Source organism: Heloderma suspectum, chromosome 13, assembly GCF_057233095.1.
Source record: "Heloderma suspectum isolate Gila_16-S chromosome 13, 16-S_ref, whole genome shotgun sequence".
Taxonomy (NCBI): Eukaryota; Metazoa; Chordata; class Lepidosauria; order Squamata; family Helodermatidae; genus Heloderma; species Heloderma suspectum.
In genome coordinates, this window is record NC_139470.1 from 14992427 (window position 1) to 15013980 (window position 21554).

Genomic DNA, 21554 nt, shown 5'->3' on the forward strand with positions numbered 1-21554 from the left:
GCACAACAACATCTACATGACAGGATTTGGTGGACAGAGACAAACGCACAATGGCTTTTCCGTTCTCTTCCGCAAAAGCAAATGTAATCTCTAAATTGTGGTGCTATCAGTCAGTAGGTGGTTAAGTCTGTTCCCAGCTCTCTGTTCAAGAGAGGATCCAATGAGCTGTACAAAGTTTATTCCTTCAAGAATAAGGCTGCAGCTGGTTTTGGCCAGAAAAAGAGAAATGGGTCCTGTGACTTTTTTTTTTTTAAACCCACCACAAAATAAAACAGGAAGGGCCCCATCAGCTGCTGCTCCTACTTTTCTCCTTGTTGGCGTTATTGTCTGAATCTTCACAGTGCACCTAGCTTCGCGGCTGGGTTTGCGGATGGCTCTTTATTTCATGAATTTCTTTTTTATACTGAAATTTCATAGGTTGTCCCACCCACGCCAGACACCTTCTTAACGTTTGAATGTCTAGCGGGACTGACTGGGGGACCCTGGGAACTAGATGTGGAACCTAGTCGACCCTCCGCTCGGGAAATTCCTTTTGGCTGTCCGTTAACTTTACTGTGAGGCGTCTTCAGCTGGATGTCCTCCCTGCAGTGGAAGAAAGACAACGGGATTGAGAGAAAGTTAACAGAAAGCAACAGCTAAAGCTCCACAGAAACACCGCTTATGTCCTGATACTGCAAAACACTTAAGAATGGCCTTAGGATCACACTGTACATTACAATAATTATTTAGCATGCAGCTGTCCCTCTCGTGGGTTTTTTCACTTGGAGTGAAAACACACGGGTCCCCGCTGTGGACTGGGAACACTGTGCACTGGGAGGGGAGGGTTAAACCTTAGCTGCTACCTTCCAGAAATTCACCATTCACCATAAAAAAAATGAACAAAAGCTTCCATTGGCACCAATTTCAGAAAGGAAACAGCTGGGAGGAAGCTTAGACTTCCCTTCTCCATGCATGGCAGTTTGAGTTTGGATTGGGACCCTGCTCACTTTCAAGTTAAAAGCAAAACACCCCCACCCCAAGGGTTGGCTTTGACCCTTAGAGGGCATTCCCAAGAGACACTTACGGAAGAGACAGGCACAGATAATTTTAGAAGCAAGCCCGCTGTGGAAGTGCACTCACTGAGTTTTGTTCAGACAGACCATCTTCTGTCATTGAATGAGCTCAGGAGGAACAGAATGCAGCAGAAGCCTGCTTTGCACAGCGCTGATTGGCTTATCAGTGCAATTACTAACCCATATACCCAAAGCAGTTTTTCAACATTTTAAAAATTTATTTTTTGTTGTTTTAAAAAAGAGACGGGGATCTACATTTAATGGATGTGTTAGTTATATTATTATTATTTTTAAGCAAACAGCCTGCCTGAAGCATGGAGCAAGACAGACGACTGAATTGGCATTCTATTCACTGACATGCATGGCTGTCAAATGCATTGGAAAGGTAAGAGGGAAGCTGAAGGTGAGTTGCAAGAGAAAACACACACACACACACACACACACACACAGAGTCCAGAGTTACATGTACATTTATATACCACTTAAATTTAATTTTCTGTGCTTATGGGACCAATCTATACTATTAATTTATTTAGCATATGCGTTTCATGCCTAACCTTCAAGGGGCTCAGGATGGCATACATGGGGTTGTCCCATCCTCACAACAACCCTCTGAGGTAAGTCAGGCAGAGAGGTAGTGACTGGCCCAGTCCAACCCAGCAAGCTTCACCATTGAACCTAGTCCTCCCTCGTTCATGTCCAACTGTCTATCCACTGCACTGTCTCTCCAATACACTACTTTAAAAGCTTTTCTACACGAGGCTGTTATTCACTGTATCTATTTCTGGTTTCATCACAGAATTGAGATCCCAGCTCTATACAAAGAGCTTTTCCTTTCCTCCTACATAACTTCCAGGTAGAGCTGTGCTATAGCGGAATAGCTCAAATACACAAGGAGAAACAGCACTTTGAGAAATAATACCCCATTTTCCCCATTCTAAAAAAGAACCCAGGAGAGTGCTCTGAAAAAACAGAAGCAAAACTGGAGGATCATGTCGTCGTCTAAAGAGCCTGTAAACAACCATAAGTAAGGATTCACGAGCGCACAATAAATGCCTCATGCAGAAAAGCTCAAAGATAAAATGCTTCAGAAATACCACCATTTGTTAGTGTGGGAAGGTCATCAACCTAGGTGGGAAACCTAGATGTTATCCTTCTCCAGAGCAAACATGGAAAGCAGCAATTAAAATGCACACTTTTGAAGACTATGTTTGCTCAGTGGTACCATTAGGGCAGGACTATGCGGGCACAGGTCCAGGGCTCCACCCAGCAGAATGTACAGGAGGGCCCCCAAACACAGCAGGGCTGGTTTACAACTTTTTGAAGTGAAGTAATACACATTACCATCTAAAGAGCCCCACCCCCTGTAAGACTATTAAGTCCGAAGTCTAAAATTACCTAACTACAGCACTCCATCTTCTCACAGACACAGAAAAGCACACATCCTTCAAACTAAACTGCTACATCTCCCAGGAAGTATCATTCAGATATAAAATAGGCTGTTTCCTGCATTGCATACCACTGGTCAAAAGAAACACCACTTTAGGGACTAAAATACTCCCCCCACCTCTGCTGCCACACGTCACTTGGGGGTGCCATAATATAGACTGTGATGCACCTTTCACTGCCAAGAGTTTCTGAATCAGTGGGAAATAGCAGGAAGAGTTGCAAGATGAATGTGTACCTCAAAAATTAGGGTGCATATGGCAGGCTTCCAAAGCCACACAAACTCTGGAACACTGGTTGTACCAGTGATGGAATCAGGTTGCTGGCAGATCCTATGGCTTACTTGTGGATCAGTGCACGTCACACCAGTTACTTGAGAGCATGGGCCTGTTGCCGATGTTAAACTGAGCCACACAAGAACAAGCTTCCTCAAATTTTAGAGTTATCATGTTCAAAAGTTCAGTATTTAACATTTGGTTCTTTTGACTCAGGACCAACCTTTATTTGTTTGCTTGTTATATTTATATTCCGCCTTTTCTCCAAGGAGCCCAAGGCAGCATACATGATCCTCCTCCTCTTTTCCATTTTATCCTCATAACAACCCTATGAGGTTGGTTAGGCTGAGAGTCAATGACTGGGCCAAAGATACCTAGTGAGCTTCATAGCCGAGTGGGGATTAGAACCCTGATCTCCCCAGTCCCAGTTGAACACGCTAACCACACTGGCTCTCTAGATGTGACATTCACAGGGCCGGCCCTACCATGAGGCAGAGTGAGGCAGTTGCCTCAGGCAGCAGATTTTGGGTGTCATAGAAGGGCAGCAAATGGTTAGTTACTGACTTATTATTGTATTCCTACTGCCAGGGAAGGGGAGAGATGCTCATGGGGATTTCTGCCTCATGTACCAAAATAACTTGGCTGGCTCTCCAACATTGTGCATGGGTCACCATTTGCTTCTCCGCTTCAGCAGCAAAATGTCTTGGGCCACCCCTGGATGTTCATCACATAGTTTGCCCTTGTGTCATTGATTTTTCTTTAACAAATGGAGAGTTAAAGCCTCCCTCCCATCATGGTCCCAATCTCTCTCTCTCTCTCTCTCTCTCTCTCTCTCTCTCTCACACACACACACACACACACAACAGCTATTTAAGAAAAATGAACAAGTTGATGGCAAACTATGTGATAAACACCTTGTCTAGTTTGACCCTCGCATCTGATATTTGAGATTGATATTGACATATAGTTGAACCAACTTTCAAATACTTGATTGTCTGGGTCTGACCTTTCAGTATCTATTATTCTATATGTGATACTGATACCCAGCATTCCAGTATTGGATACTTGCTATTCAGAATACTTAAGCATCAGATAAGCCCAGATAACCAAAGGCTAAGAGCTTTTCTACATGTGGCTGTTAATCAGCTGTTAATCTGCTGTATCTATTTTCAGTTTTGTCGCAGAATTGAGATCTGAGCACTCCGCAAAAAGCGTTTCCTTTGCTGCTTTTCCACTACATAACCTCTAGGTGGCACTATGATATAGCAGAATAGCACAACTACACAAGGGGAAATCATGCTTTCTTTTGCTTTGACAATTAAATGCTGTTGTCTGGGCTACATTGAGAGGCGGGTGGATAAGCAGGTTGCAAGGGTGAAGAAGAGAAGCAAGTCCGGGGCTCTTGTGAGTTGTCCCCTGCTGGGGTGTGAGCCCTTGGCAGGTGCCCAACCATGCCTCCCAGATGTCTGTCACTGGAAAATCCAGTTCTTTTTTTTGAGTTCTGCAGCGTGTACAGTTCACTTTGCATTTGCAAACTGAGCTGCAGGCTTTTCCCAGAACTTTAGGAACTCTTTTTTTGCTTTTTTTTTTTTACACAGGTTCTGCAACTTGCACAAATATCTGAGCAATTTGTGCACATTTCTGAGAAACTTGCCTAAATTACAGTCAGTTCTGTGGAAATTTGGCCATAATTTGCACAACATGCACAGAAATTTGCGCAAATAGCAGAACCTGGGGGGAAATGCGCAAAATGCCTGAAAAAATCTGCAAACTGCCCAAGTCAGGCACTGCAGCAGGAACCAGGCCGAACTCCGAGGGGCTAAACCTAGGAAAACTTGTTGTACTCCAGTCCAGAGATGGATTTCTCCAATATCCCTACTGGATGCTAGACCTAAATCTACAGCAAATCACACAGAGACCTACCTGTAGGTGCCCATCTATCTTTTGCCTGCTGTAAACAACCACAGTCAATAATAAAGCTATCCATACCTTGGAGTCCCCACAGGCTGTGCCTCTGTTATCTCCATGGTGTTAACGAACGTGACAGCTTTGGGGCCTCCGTATGAGGGCGACCTGGGCATCCCACCTGGGGATGATGGGACTTGGTGGCTGGGTGATTTATAAGAGCCATTGCTCATCCTGCCCTGCAGTGCCTGATGGGCCTGAACATTGTTATTGGCTAGGTCAGCTTGGAGGGAAGGCGTGGAAGTCCTTGACGTTCTGGTCATGGCACTCGAGAGCGAAGAAACAGAGGCCTGCAGGACAGGGTTCCTCGCGCTGAAGCCGGTGGTGGTCATCAGATTGTCCCTTGAGCCGTATCTCATGGCTAGGCTACGGGGGTCTTCCGATAGCATGCTGACCTGCTGAAGGCTGTAAGAACTGGGGGTGTCATACACACCCGAGTCTGCGAACACGGAGTCTGGGTGAGAGTGGAGGAGCTTCTCCCGCTCCTCCATTTCTTTCCTCTCCTGAATAGACGCCATAATCGTTTTCGACAGGTTGTCGTAGCGGACCGGCGAGGGGTCACGCGGATGTGGGGCGGGGCCACCCAGCACAGGGCTGAAGCTCTGTGGGGGCGGGCGCTGGAGCTCTCTGCCCCGCAGGTGGCACATTTTGGCAGACAAATATGGTGAGTGGTACCCAACAGAGCCGATGGCGGCATGAGCTATGCACCTCCTCCCCGAGGGGGACATCGGGTTGAGCAAGCTGTCGTACGACAGGCTCCCATTCCTGTTCGACAGAGAGTTGGGAGAAAAGATGCTTTTATAAGGTGTGGAGGCAGCCCCTTCCGACCTCATGGGATGGAGGGGCGCTTTGTCTATTCCTCTCCTGCCGGCGGATTTCAAGCTCAGAGACCTCGAGTTGACGGCAAAGGAGTCTATCTGCAGTGGAGAAGACTGGTAAGTCTTGTGAAGGGAACTCTTCCGGTAGTTGGGGATATCGAGGCTGGGTTCTGACTGGTAATCAAGGCTACTATCGTTTTCCTCTATCACAGACCCTTGCTTGTGTCCTTCCTGTATGGAGATCTGAAAGAAAGGAAATTGAAGAGAGAGGGAAGAGCATGGCCCGGTGCAGCTCAATTTTGAGGATTCCTCCCTCATCCCAAGATACGACCACCTCCCCTTGCCTTTGAACATGGAAATATAGGAAGCTGGCTTATATTGAATCAGACCATTTAGCCCGGTATTGTTGACACTGACTGCATCAGCTCTCCAGAGTTTCAGATGGGATTTTTTTCAGCCCTACCTGGAGATGCCGGGGATCGAACCTGGGGCCTTCTGCATGCAAAGCAGGGGCTCTATCACTGAGCTACAGCCCTTTCCCCATCAGTGTACATCCGAACTCAAATCTGACCTCTTCTAATCTCAACTCAATTTATGTTCTGGGGATATTACAACCAAATTACTAAAAGAAAATAAATTCCAATGAATATGGGGAAATGTTCTAGAACTATATGCAGAACAATGTGATCCACCACAAAACCAGTGCAGGCCCACAAAGCGATGTGCAAGACACTAAATCCTTTCATTTTATTTTGTTCGGAAGAAGGGGATCGAGAGAAATGTATCTTTCTCTCCCATTATACTAGAACTCAGGGTCACCCAGCACGATGGATGAATAGGAGGTTCAGGACAGACAAAAGGTAGTCCCACTTTATGCAATGGCCTGGTTTGCACATAATATTAACCTATGGTTGGGATTGTTGAAATCTGGGTTGTCATGATGTGTGAACACGGTCAGAGGAGGGCAACGAAGATGATCAGGGGACTGAAAACAAAGCCCTATGAGGAGAGACTGAAAGAACTGGGCTTGTTTAGCCTTGAGAAGAGAAGACTGAGGGGAGATAGGGTAGTGTTCTTCAGGTACTTGAAAGGTCATCACAGAGAGGAAGGACAGGATCTCTTCTCAATCATCCCAGAGTGCAGCACACGGAAGAATGGGCTCATGTTACAGGAAGCCAGATTCCGGCTGAACATCAGGAAAAACTTCCTGACTGTTAGAGCAGTATGACAGTGGAACCAATTACCTAGGGAGGTAGTGGGCTCTCCCACACTGGAGGCATTCAAGACGAGGCTGGACAGCCATCTATCAGGGATGCTTTGACTTGGATTCCTGCATTGAGCAGGGGGTTGGACACGATGGTCTTATAGGCCCCTTCCAACCCTACTATTCTATGATTCTATGCATTAACAAACCATGGTTAGTTAAGCATGAACAACCAGAAAGAGAACCCATGGTTTGTTGTTGTTGTTTGTTTTGAACTCTGGGTTGTTTAAATCATAGGTTGATATTACATGAGAGCCCAGAACTGTGGGTTGTTCATAGGTTGTTTTGCCAAGCAACAGAGGCGGCAGGCAAGAGTGGTAAAAACAAAACAAAAAACCAGCCGCTCTACATGCCAGTACTACAGCACATACAAAGGTATTTATGATACAGGGATGAAGGAAGAGGGAAACAAACAACACAGGGATTGAGAAAACAAACCATGGTTTGTTCAATCATCTGCTCAACAAACCCTGGATAGGGCCAGAGAAATGAATGAATGAATGAATGAATGAATGGTGGGTGGGTGGGGTTTTTTTTTTAAAAATCCATGTGTTAGAATTATATGCAACATGTAATTAGTTTATGGAATTTGCTGTCATGAGATGAATCAATGGCCCACGGGCTTAAAAGGTTTTAAAAAGGGGTTGACAAATTCCTTAGGTCAGGGGGCAAGAATCTGCTTGCTACAGCAGCCAAAGTATACACATATGTATCGTTCATCTAATAAGATCCAAATATATCATACCAAAGTCTAATGAACAATAAACCCCACTGTCAGGGTGAAAACAGAGCCGCTAGAACCCCAGAGCAGTTCTGATTCTGAGGAGGAACAGCAATCTGTGGGAGAGGAGCTCGCTCATCTCTCACAGGCACAGCAGCTGGCAGAGATTCCTCCTGCCAGCATTCCTGGGACAGATAGTGACCCTGGCAGCGAGAGAGTGCTGGAGGGGGGCTTGCTGGACATTCGACGCCAATGCAGGGAGCGACGACAGATGGAGGGTGCGGAAAGGAGGAGTAGTGCTCGTTTGGCGCGCAAGCAATGGTTGCGTCCCGAGGACCCAAGGGAAAGAGGGAGGATCTCTCCCTAGCTCATAAGTTCAGGGTCTTCCCGTGATTCTCTTTCAAATGGGGGCCAACTGCCTAACCTGGAGCATAGGCTACTCTGCTACCTTTTCCCAGTGCTGTTCCTTCCTTAGTCACTGGTGATTAGCATCTGAAAGAGTCATTAAGTTGTAAAAGGATTAAAGCCTTGAAAAGAATCCTTTTGTCTGTGTGTTGAGTTGGCTATTGGAGAAGACTGTAAGAGGCAGCTAGGGCACTCCTGACACCCACCAGAAGATCCAAAAACTGAAATACACCCATGTGAAGTTGGAATGAAAGGCTCTACGTTCTAAATTCCTGAAGTGAATATTTTTCAAGAAATAGCACATTGACAAAGAAAGCAAAGCTGAAAGGCAAATATCTTTTAAAATATGCACTTACTTATTCAGGAATTTAGAATGGGCAGAGCAATCCTACGCCCCACAGACATTGTCTGAGGGGGTCATAGGATACTGGGTATTGTCACCTCCAAGGCCATAGACAGAGCTACAGATCTTCACCCCCGGCCCAGCAGAAAAGTCAGCAGCAGCGCCTCCTCCAAGGTCAGTATCAGGAAAAGGAGGCATGCTGGTGGGCAGGGAGGGAGGAGAGGCCAGGATCCATAGGACCCTAAAGGCCTCTCGAGTCCCACCCCTGCCCTTGGCAGCACAACTCCTTCAGACGGGCTCAGAGGCCTGTCTAGAAGAAAAACTAAAGGGGGACAGAAAGGCAAAAATCACGTCTTTCGCTTGTCCCACCCGGTTGGCAGCAGTCTGGCGGGGCATAAGATTCTTGGAAGCCGCCGAGATTGGAAGCTTCCACCTAGCAGGCAGCAATCCAGTAGAAGTGTGCCTTTAGTGCCTTTCATTCCAACATAACAGGTGTGTATTTTAGCTGTTGGATCTTCTGATGGGGTTTATTGTTCATTAGCTGTTGGCACTGTATATTTAGCTCTCTTATTCCATGTACAATACTTACGTATTCACTTTGTAAAAAAATGTATATAGGCCTTTTGTATGCATATTCAGTGGTTTAATTACTGCAGGAGTTGTGGCTTGTTTTAATTGCAACGGTGGTCCTCCTTTTGTTTTGCTCCCGCAAAAGCAGTGGAAGATGCCACTTCCAGAAGCCCACAAACTTGATGAACGACTTGCTGCTTCTCTGTGTTATAGTTTTATTTGTCCTTCTACCAACACTGAACCTGCAGTCTAGAATGGAGTAAATGGAACTGGATATTAAGAAGGAACAAGGTTACAGCCAGGGCCGGCCCTACCATTAGGCAGAGTGAAGTGGTTGCTTGGGGAGGCAGATGCAAGGAGGTGGTCGCAAGATGTTTGAGGAAAGACCTGTGTGCCATGCAGCCTTCCCTAAGTTAGCCTGCCACCTCCATGTGCAGGGGAGGATGCTGTCCCCTCATCAGTGTTGAAGACAGATTCATCTGCCAGTCCAGTGGGCAACTGTACATGGAATAGGAGGCAGTGCCATCTTGTTCTTTGCCTCAGGCAGCAAAATGTCTTGGGCTAGCCCTGGTTATAGCGACCAGGACCTCCATGTTCAGAGATAGTTTGCTACTAAATAACAGTTGCTGTTAGACATGGAGGTTCCATTTGCTATAACCCCGCTCCTTCCTAATATTCTGCTCCATTTACTCAGTTCCAGACTGCAGGTTCAGAGCCAGCGGATGCATGGATAACGCTGTAACACAGAGAAGCAGCAAGCCATTTGTCAGGTAATAAAGGCAAAGCTCTTGAGATAAGCTTTTCGGCCAACTCAGTGCTGTAATCTCATGCAGCGAGGCTCCTTTTCGAAAGCTCTCTCTCCACCAGTCAGGAGACAAGTCTCCTGAGAAAGATTTATGAGCCATTACACCAAGTTTCTGAAAGCAGAGTTCTTGATTGGTGTCCCTGCCTAAGTTTTCAAAGTTAAAATGGACAGTGGTTACAGAGATGGTTTGCTTTAAGTGAGGAGAAGAATCTGCAGCTTTTAGGTAGTAAAAAAGAATAATAGAATAGTAGGGTTGGAAGGGGCCTACAAGAAGAAGAACTAAAATGACGCACATAATTTAAGGTCAGGCCTGTGTTAATTGGGAGGGGCAGAAGGGACCTATCCAGCCCCTCTGCTAGAAAAAGCAATTGTCTGAGAGCGCTCTGAAATGTGTCCCATTCTCTGGTCCCTTGAGGCTCACAGTGGAAGCTGATCATACAATCAAGGCAGGAAGAAAGTAAGACCTTGGATAGCTCCAAGTGGGTCCTGCTGGCTGGAACTCTCTCCTGCTAGGACAATAGGAGGATGGTGTCTCAGGAGGAAGCTAAAGCCAACTAAAACCTTATGTAGGCTGACAAGACTTGTACTGTGGTCAGCTCCACCCCTCCTGGAGCAGCTGATTGGATTGTTAAAGGGATCTCGCTTGATTTGGTAGCCCAAGACATCTGCGAGGCTGGGGAGATGGCGGTTCTGCCGGGGACTCATCCTCTGAGCCAGAAGAGGATGGCAGGGCTGTGTCCTCTGTCTGGGAGGGCCCTGAATAAGGCACTGACTGCCCTTGTCCTAATCAGAAACCTCCGCTGCACACTGGAAGGCCCAAGGACTGGAGGTAATGACAAAATGCCAATTTGGGCAACACCTTTCTAAACCGCTCCTACAGCGCAATCCCAGGCATGTTTGGTTTGAAGTAAGTGACACTGTATTCAAGGGGGCTGACCCTCAGGCAAGTGTCCATAAGATTGCAGTCATAATAGGCTTACCTGTTCAGATGCGCCATGGTAGTGTACTTTTGGATTGTTGCTGAAAGCCGGACGATACTTGTACATCGCAGGTGTGGGAGGGCTGATCAGTTTGGGTGAAAGGCTGCTCTCTGGGGGAAAACAAAAGAAACCAAACTTGTTACTTCTCTCTCTCCACTGTCATAGATGAACAAAAATGGATCCATTTTGTATGCATATGGAACAAAACAAGGGGATGTGTGTACGACAGTGGATAATTTACATTGAATGTATGTAGCTGCCCTGTTCCAGATCAGGGCCACTGCTCTTTCTGGCCTAGTATTCTCTACTCTGGATGATGGCACCCCTCTGGGGTATTTCTCGGCCCAGAATTTCTGGCTTCATTCCTCAACTCTGACTCCTGGCTTTGTGCCTTGGCGCTGACTTCCTGGCCACAACTCCTGGCTCCCTTCCAACAGCTGCCTACAGCTCAGCCCTGATACTGAAATCCTTTTTAAGTGGAGATACCAGGAATGGAACCGGAGGTCTTCTACGGGCAAGACACATGCTTTACCACTGAGCTACAGCCCTTCCCAATGTACAGCCCACTGCCAGGCCAGGTTTAAGGTTTTGGTACTAGTGTACAAAGCCCTAAAGAACTTTGGACCAGGATACCTGAGAGAGTGCCTTCTCCCTTACCAACCTGCCTGGTCACTGAGGGCATCATAGGGCATGCTCCTGGTGGTTCCAGATGGACCTATGGCCTGACTGGAGTCCACCTGGAGAAGAGCCTTCAGTGTGGTGGCTCCCTTCCTATAGAACTCCCTGCCTCTGGAGGTCAGTCAGGCACCAACCCTGGGTTGTTTTCTGCACCTCCTGAAGGCAGTTCTTTTCCAGGAAACTTTCCTTGGTTGATCAGCCTTGGTTTTATTGGCACTCTGGTTTTTTTAAAAATAATTTTAATATCATGTTTCATTCTTATCTTTTGTTCATTTTATCTCTTGTTGTTCGCTGCTCTGGAATCTGTTTAGATGTGGAGTGGTATACAAATGTTGTAAATAAATAAATACATGTAACGCAATAAGAGATTTTGTGGTTATAGTGACCGCAATGATTGGCATAGGTGCCCTAGTGGGCATTGAGAAGTGGGACAGGGCAAGAGGGTCTTTGGTTGCCAATTACTGATCTTAGGGTGAAGAAGAGGTAGAAGAAAAGGCCTAGGAAAGGAGCTGGCCTGAGAAGGTAGCAGGCCAAGAGAAGCAGAGTTGAGGGGAATTGAGAAACGAGGTGTATTTATTTACTAAATATTTATAACCTGCTTTTCTGCAAGGCAGCTATCACCATCAACATGCAATGCCAGAATAAAAAACAACACCTCAGTTTTGGAAGATAGGGTGACCAAAAGCAAAAGGGGAAAGTTTTCTTATACCTTTTAATATTTGTACACAAAAAGAAAGATGTTTGTCAGGCACAGTTTGCCGTGGAGGTACACATCATCCACTATCGCCCTATTATGATAAAGAGAGTCCTGTCTTCCCTTGCAACTGGTCACTCTATGAAAGGGAGAGGGAATGGCCCAGGGGAAGAGGGGGGAAGGAGATGATTGGTTGGAGAACCGAGAACCACAGAGATATGAAACCATAGCTTGATGTGAATGCTGCTGGTCTCCAGTTCTTAAATGAAGGACATAGAAAGCTGCTGTCAGGAGCGCCCTAGCTGTCTCTTGCAGTCCCCACCAATAGCCAACTCAGGACACAGACGATGAGGATTCTTTCCAAGGCTTTATTCCTTTATTACTTCATGACTCTTACAGATACTAATCACTAGCGACAAAGCAAGGAACAGCACTGGGGATAGATAGCAGAGTAGCCTAAGCTCCAGGTAAGGCAGCTGGTCCCCGTTTGAAGGAGAACCATGGGAAGACCCTGAACTTATGGGCTAGGGAGAGATCCTCCCTCTTTCCCTTGGGTCCTCGGGACGCGACCGTTGTTTGCGCGCCAAACGAGCGCTACGCCTCCTTTCTGCACCCTCCATCTGTCGCCGCTCCCTGCATCTGTGCCGATCATCCAGCAAGCCCCCCTCCAGCGCTCTCTCGCTGCCAGGGTCACTATCTCTCCCAGGAATGCCGGCAGGAGGAATCTCTGCCAGCTGCTGTGCCTGTGAGGGATGAGCTGGCTCCTCTCCCACGGATTGCTGTTCCTCCTCAGAATCAGAACTGCTCTGGGGCTCTCTGGGCTCAGTTTCCACCCTGACAGCTACCTTCTGTCAAGTCTGACCACTGGTCCATCTTGGTTAGTGCTATCTACTGCAGCCTTCTCCAACCTGGTGCACTCCAGGTGATTTTGACTGCAATTCCCAGCATTCCGGACCATTGGCCATGCTGACTGGAGTTCATGGGAGATGAAGTCCAAAACTTCTGGATAGCACCAGGTTGGGGAAGGCTGGTCTACTGGTCTACTGACTGGTCTGAGCTCTCCAGGGTTTCAGGCAAGAATCTTTCCAAGCCCTACCTGGAGATGTCATCGGGGACTGAACGTAGGACCGTGTACATGCAAATCATGTGCTCTACCATTAAGCTATGGCTCTTACCTCGAGGGGATGTCAGTCTGATGCTGTGCCATTTGAGCGACAAGTGGCGGGGCGGATTTTGCATACTTGAACATACCTATGAAGCTGCCACATACCAAGTCAGACCTCTGAACCATCCAGCCCAATCTACTCTGGCTGGCACTGGTTCTCCTTGGTCTCAGGAACAGGTGTTTCCCATTACCCATTGCCCAGTCCTTTCAAATGGAGGAGCCAAATGGAGGAGCCAGGCCTTGGAGATGGGACCTTCTGCATACAAGGTAGAGCACTGAGCTACAGCCGTTCTACTGGCTAAAGTGGTTTCTACAACACAGCCCAGCTCAACTGATGTTCATGTTTCAGCAGATGTTTTAAGAGGTCCAAAACATTTCCCTTGGTTTCAAAAGGAAAGCGCTGATCAGGCATTATACCTTCACTGCTCCCCAGTTCACTGTATTTGCTGGAATCGCTTTTTGGGGGTAGAGGAGGTTGGATATCCATGGTCTTCTCTTCCAGCCCTTCCAGGCTAACTTTAGACTGAAAAATAAATGTGAAGCAAATTAATCAAGGCCCATTCCAACCCTTCGCATTCTATAATATCCTCATGAGTATCTCTGCACACCATAGAACAGGGATGCAGAACCTCAGGACTGGGGCACAAACCTGGCTCTCCCCGGTCCCAATCCAGCCCTCTGGAGTTCCCCAATGGACCCAACACACTTTCTCCCAACCACTGATCACGGAGTGGCTTCCCGGCTTTTGTGCAGGGTTTCCCCCTTTCTCAAAGGCTGTAATGCCTCTCCTAAAGCTTCGTTTCTGGCAATAAGAGCATTAAGCTACAATATGCTCAGATTTGGGATATTCTGTCCCTGCTCCTTTTGCCTTCAGTTCTGCCCATCACTGGAATGCGGCCCCCAAAAGCTTCTCCAAAATGGAATTCAGTCCGCAGGCTGAAAGACGGTTTGCACCCCTGCTATACAAGATAAACACACAACATGCTTTGCACAACATGCTAACCCACACTCGGTGGTTCAGTGTGGGTTGTTGTTGAACCATGGGTTGTTTGGCATAGTATGCCAAATTGGCTGAATCAATTTTGTTCTAGCCCCTAGATAAAATGTGTACTAAAATATCGTATGTATCAGTAGCCTCAGAATCATAAGGGCAGTATCTTCAAACCATAAGTGCTCCTCCATATTGGCCTTGTACCAGTCTGGACTGCATCACATGAAACTTTGACTTATCCTCCATGACTTTGTCTAATCCCATTTTAAAGCCGTCCAAGTTGGTGACTATCACTACGTCTCATGGAAATGAATGCCATAGTTTCACTGCACTGTGTAAAGAAGTCCCTCTTTTTGTCTGTCCTGGATCTTCCACCATTCAGCATCACTGTGTAACCCTGGGTTCTGGTATTTTGAGAGAGGGAGAAAATGGGGCTGTTCACACAACATGCTAGCCCACATTCAGTGGTTGAGTGTGAGTTGTTGAACTGTGGGTTAACGTGTTGTCTGAACCCAGGATATTTTCCACAGGGTGGCTTGTTAACTATGCAGTGTGGCTTGTTAGCCACCTTGAACAACCCAACAACAAACCATGGGTTCTCAAGGTGGCTTGTTAGAGAGAAATAAACCACATTGCATGGTTAACAAGCCATCCTGCGGAAAATGTCCTGGGTTCAGACAACACGCTAACCCCTGATTCAACAACAACCTACACTAAGTGGTTGAACATGGGTTGGCGTGTGGTGTGAACCCAGTCAATGTGGCATAGACGTCAGGAAAAACTTGCCAGTGCAAGTTCTCACCTCAGCATTTTTTATGCACATAATCACATGTTTTCGAATTTTACCTCAAAATGTATGGGTACATATGAAATATTTAGTATCGCTGCACACAGAACCTACGTCCCTGAATACTAGGGCCACTGATCACATTTTCAAGTGTCTCCTATTAGCCTTGAGGGACAGCAGTGTGCTTTGTAAACAAGCAAAGGAAAGAAAAGGAAGAAATGGTTTCTGTACACCCCAGATACAAAGCCACACCCCTTCTACTTCAAAGAATTTATCGGAAATTGTTATGTTCCTAAGATTCCGTACTGAATCAGTAGGGTTCATTAGAATCATAAGGGAAAATCCACTCTAACCCAGGCTTCCCGAATATGGCACCCTCGAGATGTGTTGAACAACAGTCCTCATCATCCCCAGCCAGCATTGCCGTTGGCTATGGGTGGCGGGAGTTCTGGGCTCTTCGATTCTAATTAGTTATTTCTAACTAATTCCTGGACTGTTTAATTCTAAGAGTATGCCTTTTGCACTACGCTCTGGTTGTGCGGATCTTGGAGTTCTAATAAAAGCAAAGTAGATCCTGCAAGCCTGGACAATCCTGAGTCCAGGTTTTGGAGGGCCCTTGGGCAAGACACCTTCCACAGGCCCCCTCCCTAGTGATTCCACCTTCTCACCACCATTGTTACCAGCTGCTGTTGCTCCTCATCCTCTTTCTCATCATCGCCCTCACTTATTTGCTTGACGGGCAGAGAGCCAGTGAGCAGGTAGGCCCTGGCATCTAATGCTTCTCCTCCTCACCGCTACTGTTGTTTGGGCCAGAGCAAGAGGCAGGTAAACAAGCAGGTTGCAATGATGAAGAGGAGGAACAACTCCAGGGGGCTCTTGTCAGTGGGCCCCTGCTGGAGTGCGGGACCTCAGCAGGTGCCCAGCCATGCCTACCCTTGGCAACATCCCTGAGTCTGCCCGAGGGATGGCCGAACTCACCCCCATCCGGGCCACTCACCAGACCCTTGCCGGCCACCCAACCCTGTTCGCTGCATGTGGTGAGCTGCCAGGCAGTCCACGGGCCCCTAGCAAGTGGCACATGGCCTCTCGATCCTTCACGGAGCTGCCATTTTGTGTAAAATTTTACACATTTTTGTGTAAAAACGGTTGCTCGGGCTTTTTCATAAATCCCATTTATGCAAATGGCGGCTGTAAAGCAGCCATACTGAACAACAACAACAACAACAAAAGGTGTAAATGGTCCACTTACGCCTGTAATCTTGCGTAAATGGCCCCTTTACAGCTGCCATTTGTGTAAATGGGGATGTACGAAAAAGGCCAAGCCACCATTTTTACACAAAATTGTGGCTCGGCAGACCAATGAGACCGCCCTTTTTGCCCGGCTTGGTGCAGGCCGAGTCAGGCACACATGGCGGTCTGAGGACTGGAGTCCGGGAGGCTGAGCGGTGGGACGTCTGCTGGACTCCACCCCCTTCCCAGACTCCCACGACATCCTTAGTCTTCCCACCCCAGTCCAAAAAAGTGGGCGTTAAGGAATGCTTCACCTTGCTCCGATTGAGATTGGCCTGTATGCCATTGTCACTGATCTTCACTGTGATCTGTCGCTCCGTTAAATCTGGTCTCAGGAAAGGTGGTTTCACACTTACGGGCTGTTTCTTCTTTGGCTCCACAATGTACCTGAGAGATCATGTAAGGCATACAGGTTAAGAAAAACATCCCAGCTACTATGCAAGGTAGGTTGCTCAAAGAAATGTTTGCAAATGGCTTGAAAATATCAGTTCGCTGGTCTGTTGTATTGAGATTCTTAATGAGAAAAAACAGAGAGGCCACAGCTCGGTCAGGAAGTTCTGTGCAAGCCCCATTGGAATGAATGGGAGCTCAATCAATGGGGCGTGCATGATGGACAAAATAGACAGGGCAGGGCCATTTGCAAAAGGCCATGTCCTGCTGCTGGAGAACTGCACCAGATTTGGAAACTCACAGAGCTGGTACTCTCCATGACCTTTTCATTTCAAAGGGGGTGAATAAGCAGATGCCTTGATCCAAAGAGAGCAGTTTGCATGTGGAAACTGTTTTCACCATGATCAACTATGCTCTATGCAGTAGTAGCTACATACATGGCGTGTGTGTCTGTGTATGTGCAGCTATGTATGTATCGGCACTAGGGATGTACAGATTTTGTAACTCCGTTCCAACCATGTTTCGCAGATTGTCACGTGCCTTTCGTTCCGGCGTCTGCTCATTGATGGAATCGGATGTTTCCCAATTTCCCGAATTTGCACAAAATTCTCACTTATGGAAATGTGCAAATCCCACCCAAAATGCACAAATCCCCCCCTCCAAATGTGCATTTTCATGCTTTAGCTATAGGGAAAATTTGCATTTTTGACCTGTGTTTTTTTACTTTTACGTATTTTGCTACAACTAAATTTGCGTAAAATTCCAGAAAGTAAAAAAAAACCCAGTTCACAAGTCCACAGAACCTGTGTGACTTGGGAAAACCAGTCCACTGCTGAATAGAAATCTGAACTCATTTGATTCCATTGCAGATTTCACTGACCTCCCCTAATCAGCGCTATAATTAGGAAAAAGCAAGCACCCCTATTCAAATGCTTGTAAGCAGAATCAAGGTGAACAGAGCCCTCGATCATGCAGGCAGCATTGTCTTCCCCTGCCCCAAGGGTCCAATAGCTTATCTTGGGGCAGGGGAAAGAAGCCAGCAGTGGTGTGTACTCCTCAGGCCCCAGTGGGAAATTGACACTATGCATGTCATTCCTGCTGGAGAGAAGGCCTTATGGCCAGCCCTACCATTAGGCAGAGTGAGGTGGCCAGCTCAGGCATCTGATTTTCAGTGTAGCAAAAGGGCAGTGAAATTATTAGCTATTTAGTTTATGATTATTGGGTGTGTGTTTTTTTTTACTTCCAAGGAAGGGGAGAGGTGCTTGTGGGATTTCCTGCCTCAGGTAGGGTGGTCATGTGTCCTCTTATACAGATGATGGTTCTCTAATAAAGGGGCTGCCAGAGGACCATCCTCTCTTTGAAGGCATCCTCTATTTGATGGGCTGTTCTGTCCAATTCTGGTTTAAAGATACAGAACCATAAGAACTGTATACACCAATTAGTATCTGGACAGCAGACGGAGCAGGCAGGCATATAGGTTACCCAGTCTTCCCCACTGTGGTGAGCTGTGCTGTATTTCTATTTAAGTTACAATAATTATTTCTAAATTTGCATATAGTCATATAAACTAATATTCATACAAATTAGTGAATTGTATGCAAATGTGTACCCTCTTTGTCCTCTTTTTCGAAGATGACTTTTCTCTTTTGGGGGCAACTCGTAAGCGGCCATCCTAGGCTTGGGTAACAGAATAACTTTCTTGGACTTGTGTATTATGCACCTTGATTTGGGGTGGGGGTCCCATTTGCTTCTCCATTGGAGGCAGCAAAATTTCTTGGACTGGCCCTGGTGTGTGTGTGCATGAAAGAAGTGTGTTTGTGCTCATGCACAATATATGTGTGCCATGAGTGGATTCAGTGTGAAATAGCCTTTGCTCTTCCTGCATAGCTGCATCATGTTCTTCTGCTGCATCATGTAAGAACATGATTGTTAACTATGCAGTGTGGCTTGTTAGCCATCCTGAACAACCCAACAACAAACCATGGGTTCTCAAGGTGGCTTGTTAGAGAGAAATAAACCACATTGCATGGTTAACAAGCCATCCTGCGGAAAATGTCCTGGGTTCAGACAACACGCTAACCCCTGATTCAACAACAACCTACACTAAGTGGTTGAACATGGGTTGGCGTGTGGTGTGAACCCAGTCAATGTGGCATAGACGTCAGGAAAAACTTGCCAGTGCAAGTTCTCACCTCAGCATTTTTTATGCACATAATCACATGTTTTCGAATTTTACCTCAAAACGTATGGGTACATATGAAATATTTAGTATCGCTGCACACAGAACCTACGTCCCTGAATACTAGGGCCACTGATCACATTTTCAAGTGTCTCCTATTAGCCTTGAGGGACAGCTAAATTTGGCTTCCCAGATTATTTTTGAGTATAAAATAAAATTCATATCCTTTCTTTCCCCCCTTGCCAAGTGGGAAATCCTGTCTGTTTCATGATAATGAAAGCTGTCAAGGGAGACGGAGAGCCACAACTGGTCTCCATCAGTTATAACATGATGGAGCAAAGATTAGTTTGATGGACTTCAATTTTGTTCAGGCAGTGGTGAGAGTCTTGTGGAAGGTGGCAGAGGTGGGGGAAAACCGAGATGCTAAATAATGGTTACAAAGACCTGATATGGAACTGCCCAGATATAGGGTAGCATCCTATTGTGCCTGCGTGTGTTTCCAGAACGGGGCAGGTCAGTAAAGCTCTCAAAAGGGAGGGTCCGCTTACTTGCCCTGATCCAGGAACAAGCATTCCTGCTTGCATCTGGGGTTATTTTTTTGAAGTGCAAAAGCCCCGTTGTGCAAGCGGTCGTTCCCTTGAGTGCAATGGAAACAGTGGAGGTGGAACTGCCCGTTGGATACTGCCCACAGAATGTATTCAGATGAGTAATTCATAGCTAGTGAACTCATTTAAAAGGGGGCTGGGGAAGGAATGTGCTAGATCCTTCTTCTTTACTAATCCCATCCTCCAGAATTCTGTGTAATAGGTCCCACAAGATAAAAGGAAAGATGTCAGAATGTCTGTGTTTGGACATCATGATAAACCTTGGTTTATTATCATGGGAATAAATTCAGCCTCCCCCTGGGCTTACACACTCCCCCTTCCCTCTCACCCGATTAAAGACATCTTAGCCGACTATGTGAGTTTTAGTTGATTAATCCATTAAATATGCATAAATTTGAGCCTGATAAAAAGAAATCATTCAAAGGTCAAAAAAACACAAAAACCCTACAGCACAGAGTTTCATTTTTAGATTATGATGCCTGTTGTGACACAGGCACCAACACAGAAGAGGCATTCCTTTCTGTGTGTGAGTGAAGAAGAAAATCCCTCTTCCAAGAAGTTGCCTCTTCCAAGAAAATGCCTTCTGAGATACATGCAAGATTTAAAAAAAATATTAACACTATTTTTAATGCAAGTATGTATAAAATTGTAGGTAGCACGCATCATCTTAGAAGAGGCATCCTGTTCTGTGTGTGAGAGAAAAAGGGAATGCTGCTTCAATTTTTCCCCCAGCAGTTACCATGTTGCCAAGATAATGTGAGAAGCAGTCAAAGTGTCAACGGCAGCAGAGAGAAGATTTGAACCCAGGTCCAAAGCTGACTCTTACACATACTAAACAAAGAATACATTGGGGATCTCACCAGCATTTTATATTCCCCTTCCCCTAACTTACCTGGGTGCCAGAGGGCTGCAGAGAACATGCTCCACATTACTGCAGCATCCTCGAGTGAAAGGATTTACTCCCCCACGGAACTTACCCGTCACCTGGAATTATAATATTCAGGACACTTTGAAAAGGTAAGAGAAGCATCCATACACCCCTGGAAATCTACACCATATTGGTCTCCTGTGTTCCATATCATAAGAGCCCAGCTTGATCAGCCCAAAGGGCCACCTAGTCCAGTCCAGCATCCTTTCCCCAATAATGGCCAATCAGGTGCTTCCAGGAAGTCCCAGGGCTGGCCTTATCATTAGGCAAAGTGAGGCAGTTACCTCAGGCAGCAAATGCTGAGAGGCAGCAGCAAGGTGTTGGAGGAGAGAATTGATTACCACATGGCCTATCCTGCATGGCCTATTAAGCTGCTGCCTTCAGGTGTGTGCAGCCCCATTGTCAGTGCTGAAGAAAAATTCAGCTGCCAGTGTAGTTGGCTTTTGTGCATGGGGCGGGAGTGGGCGCCATTTTGTTCTTCGCCTCTGGCAGCAAAATGTCTTGGGCCAGCCCCGGGAAGTCCACCCAGGTAGGGCTGGAATATCTTCCGCTATTGCTTTCAGCAACGTAACTGTGCCCGGATGCCTCCTTCTTTTCTAAGCAAAAAGCTACGTTGCTTGGGCAGCAGAACATTTAGAGAGGAGAAGCAGCAGGGAAGAGACACTTAAACTTTTCCTTGCCATGCCCCTGCTCCAAATGCCCCCTCCCAACTTGTGTTTGCCACCAAACTTTGCATAGTTGCCCTTGTATTCTCCTACCCTGCAGCTGTTTCTCTGCTCTAAACTTCCCCCTGCTTTTTATTTTAAAGGTGTGAGGGAACAGTGTTACATGTATTTGTGTGTAACGCAGCCTTCCCAAACCTGGTGCCCTCCAGATGTTTTGCACATCAACCCCCATCAGCCCCAACTGCCATGGCCAATGGTCAGGGATGCTGGGAGTTGTAGTCCAACAACATCTGGAGGGCACCAGGTTGGAGAAGGCACAGAGAGCCCTGAAGGATTTCTTAACCAAGGACAGAAGATTACTAGGATTGAGCAAGTTGATGAGTGGGGTGGTGGTAGGAAAAACAGTTTTAGGTTGTGCAATATCCCAGGAGGAGCTGAGGTGAAAAAGAGGGTTGCATCGCTTCCCATCTCAGTTTGAGCAATAAGCAGGCAAAGGGTCAACCCAGGACTCAGACTGAATATTTCCTACTAAGCATTC

General features: G+C 46.6%; 1 protein-coding gene across 1 annotated transcript in view; it reads right to left on the reverse strand.

Annotated features, from left to right (window-relative positions):
• Positions 1–214: 214 nt before the first annotated feature.
• ZDHHC8 (zDHHC palmitoyltransferase 8) overlaps positions 215–21554 on the reverse strand; it is a 155652-nt gene continuing 134312 nt past the window's right edge. The window contains exons 6-11 of the mRNA XM_084820512.1: positions 20316–20407; positions 16504–16636; positions 13599–13704; positions 10645–10754; positions 4763–5799; positions 215–582 (exon numbers count right to left, since the gene is read on the reverse strand). Coding sequence (XP_084676638.1) covers positions 399–582; positions 4763–5799; positions 10645–10754; positions 13599–13704; positions 16504–16636; positions 20316–20407 — 1662 coding nt within the window. The 3' untranslated portion in view covers positions 215–398. The remainder of the gene's footprint in view (positions 583–4762; positions 5800–10644; positions 10755–13598; positions 13705–16503; positions 16637–20315; positions 20408–21554) is intronic.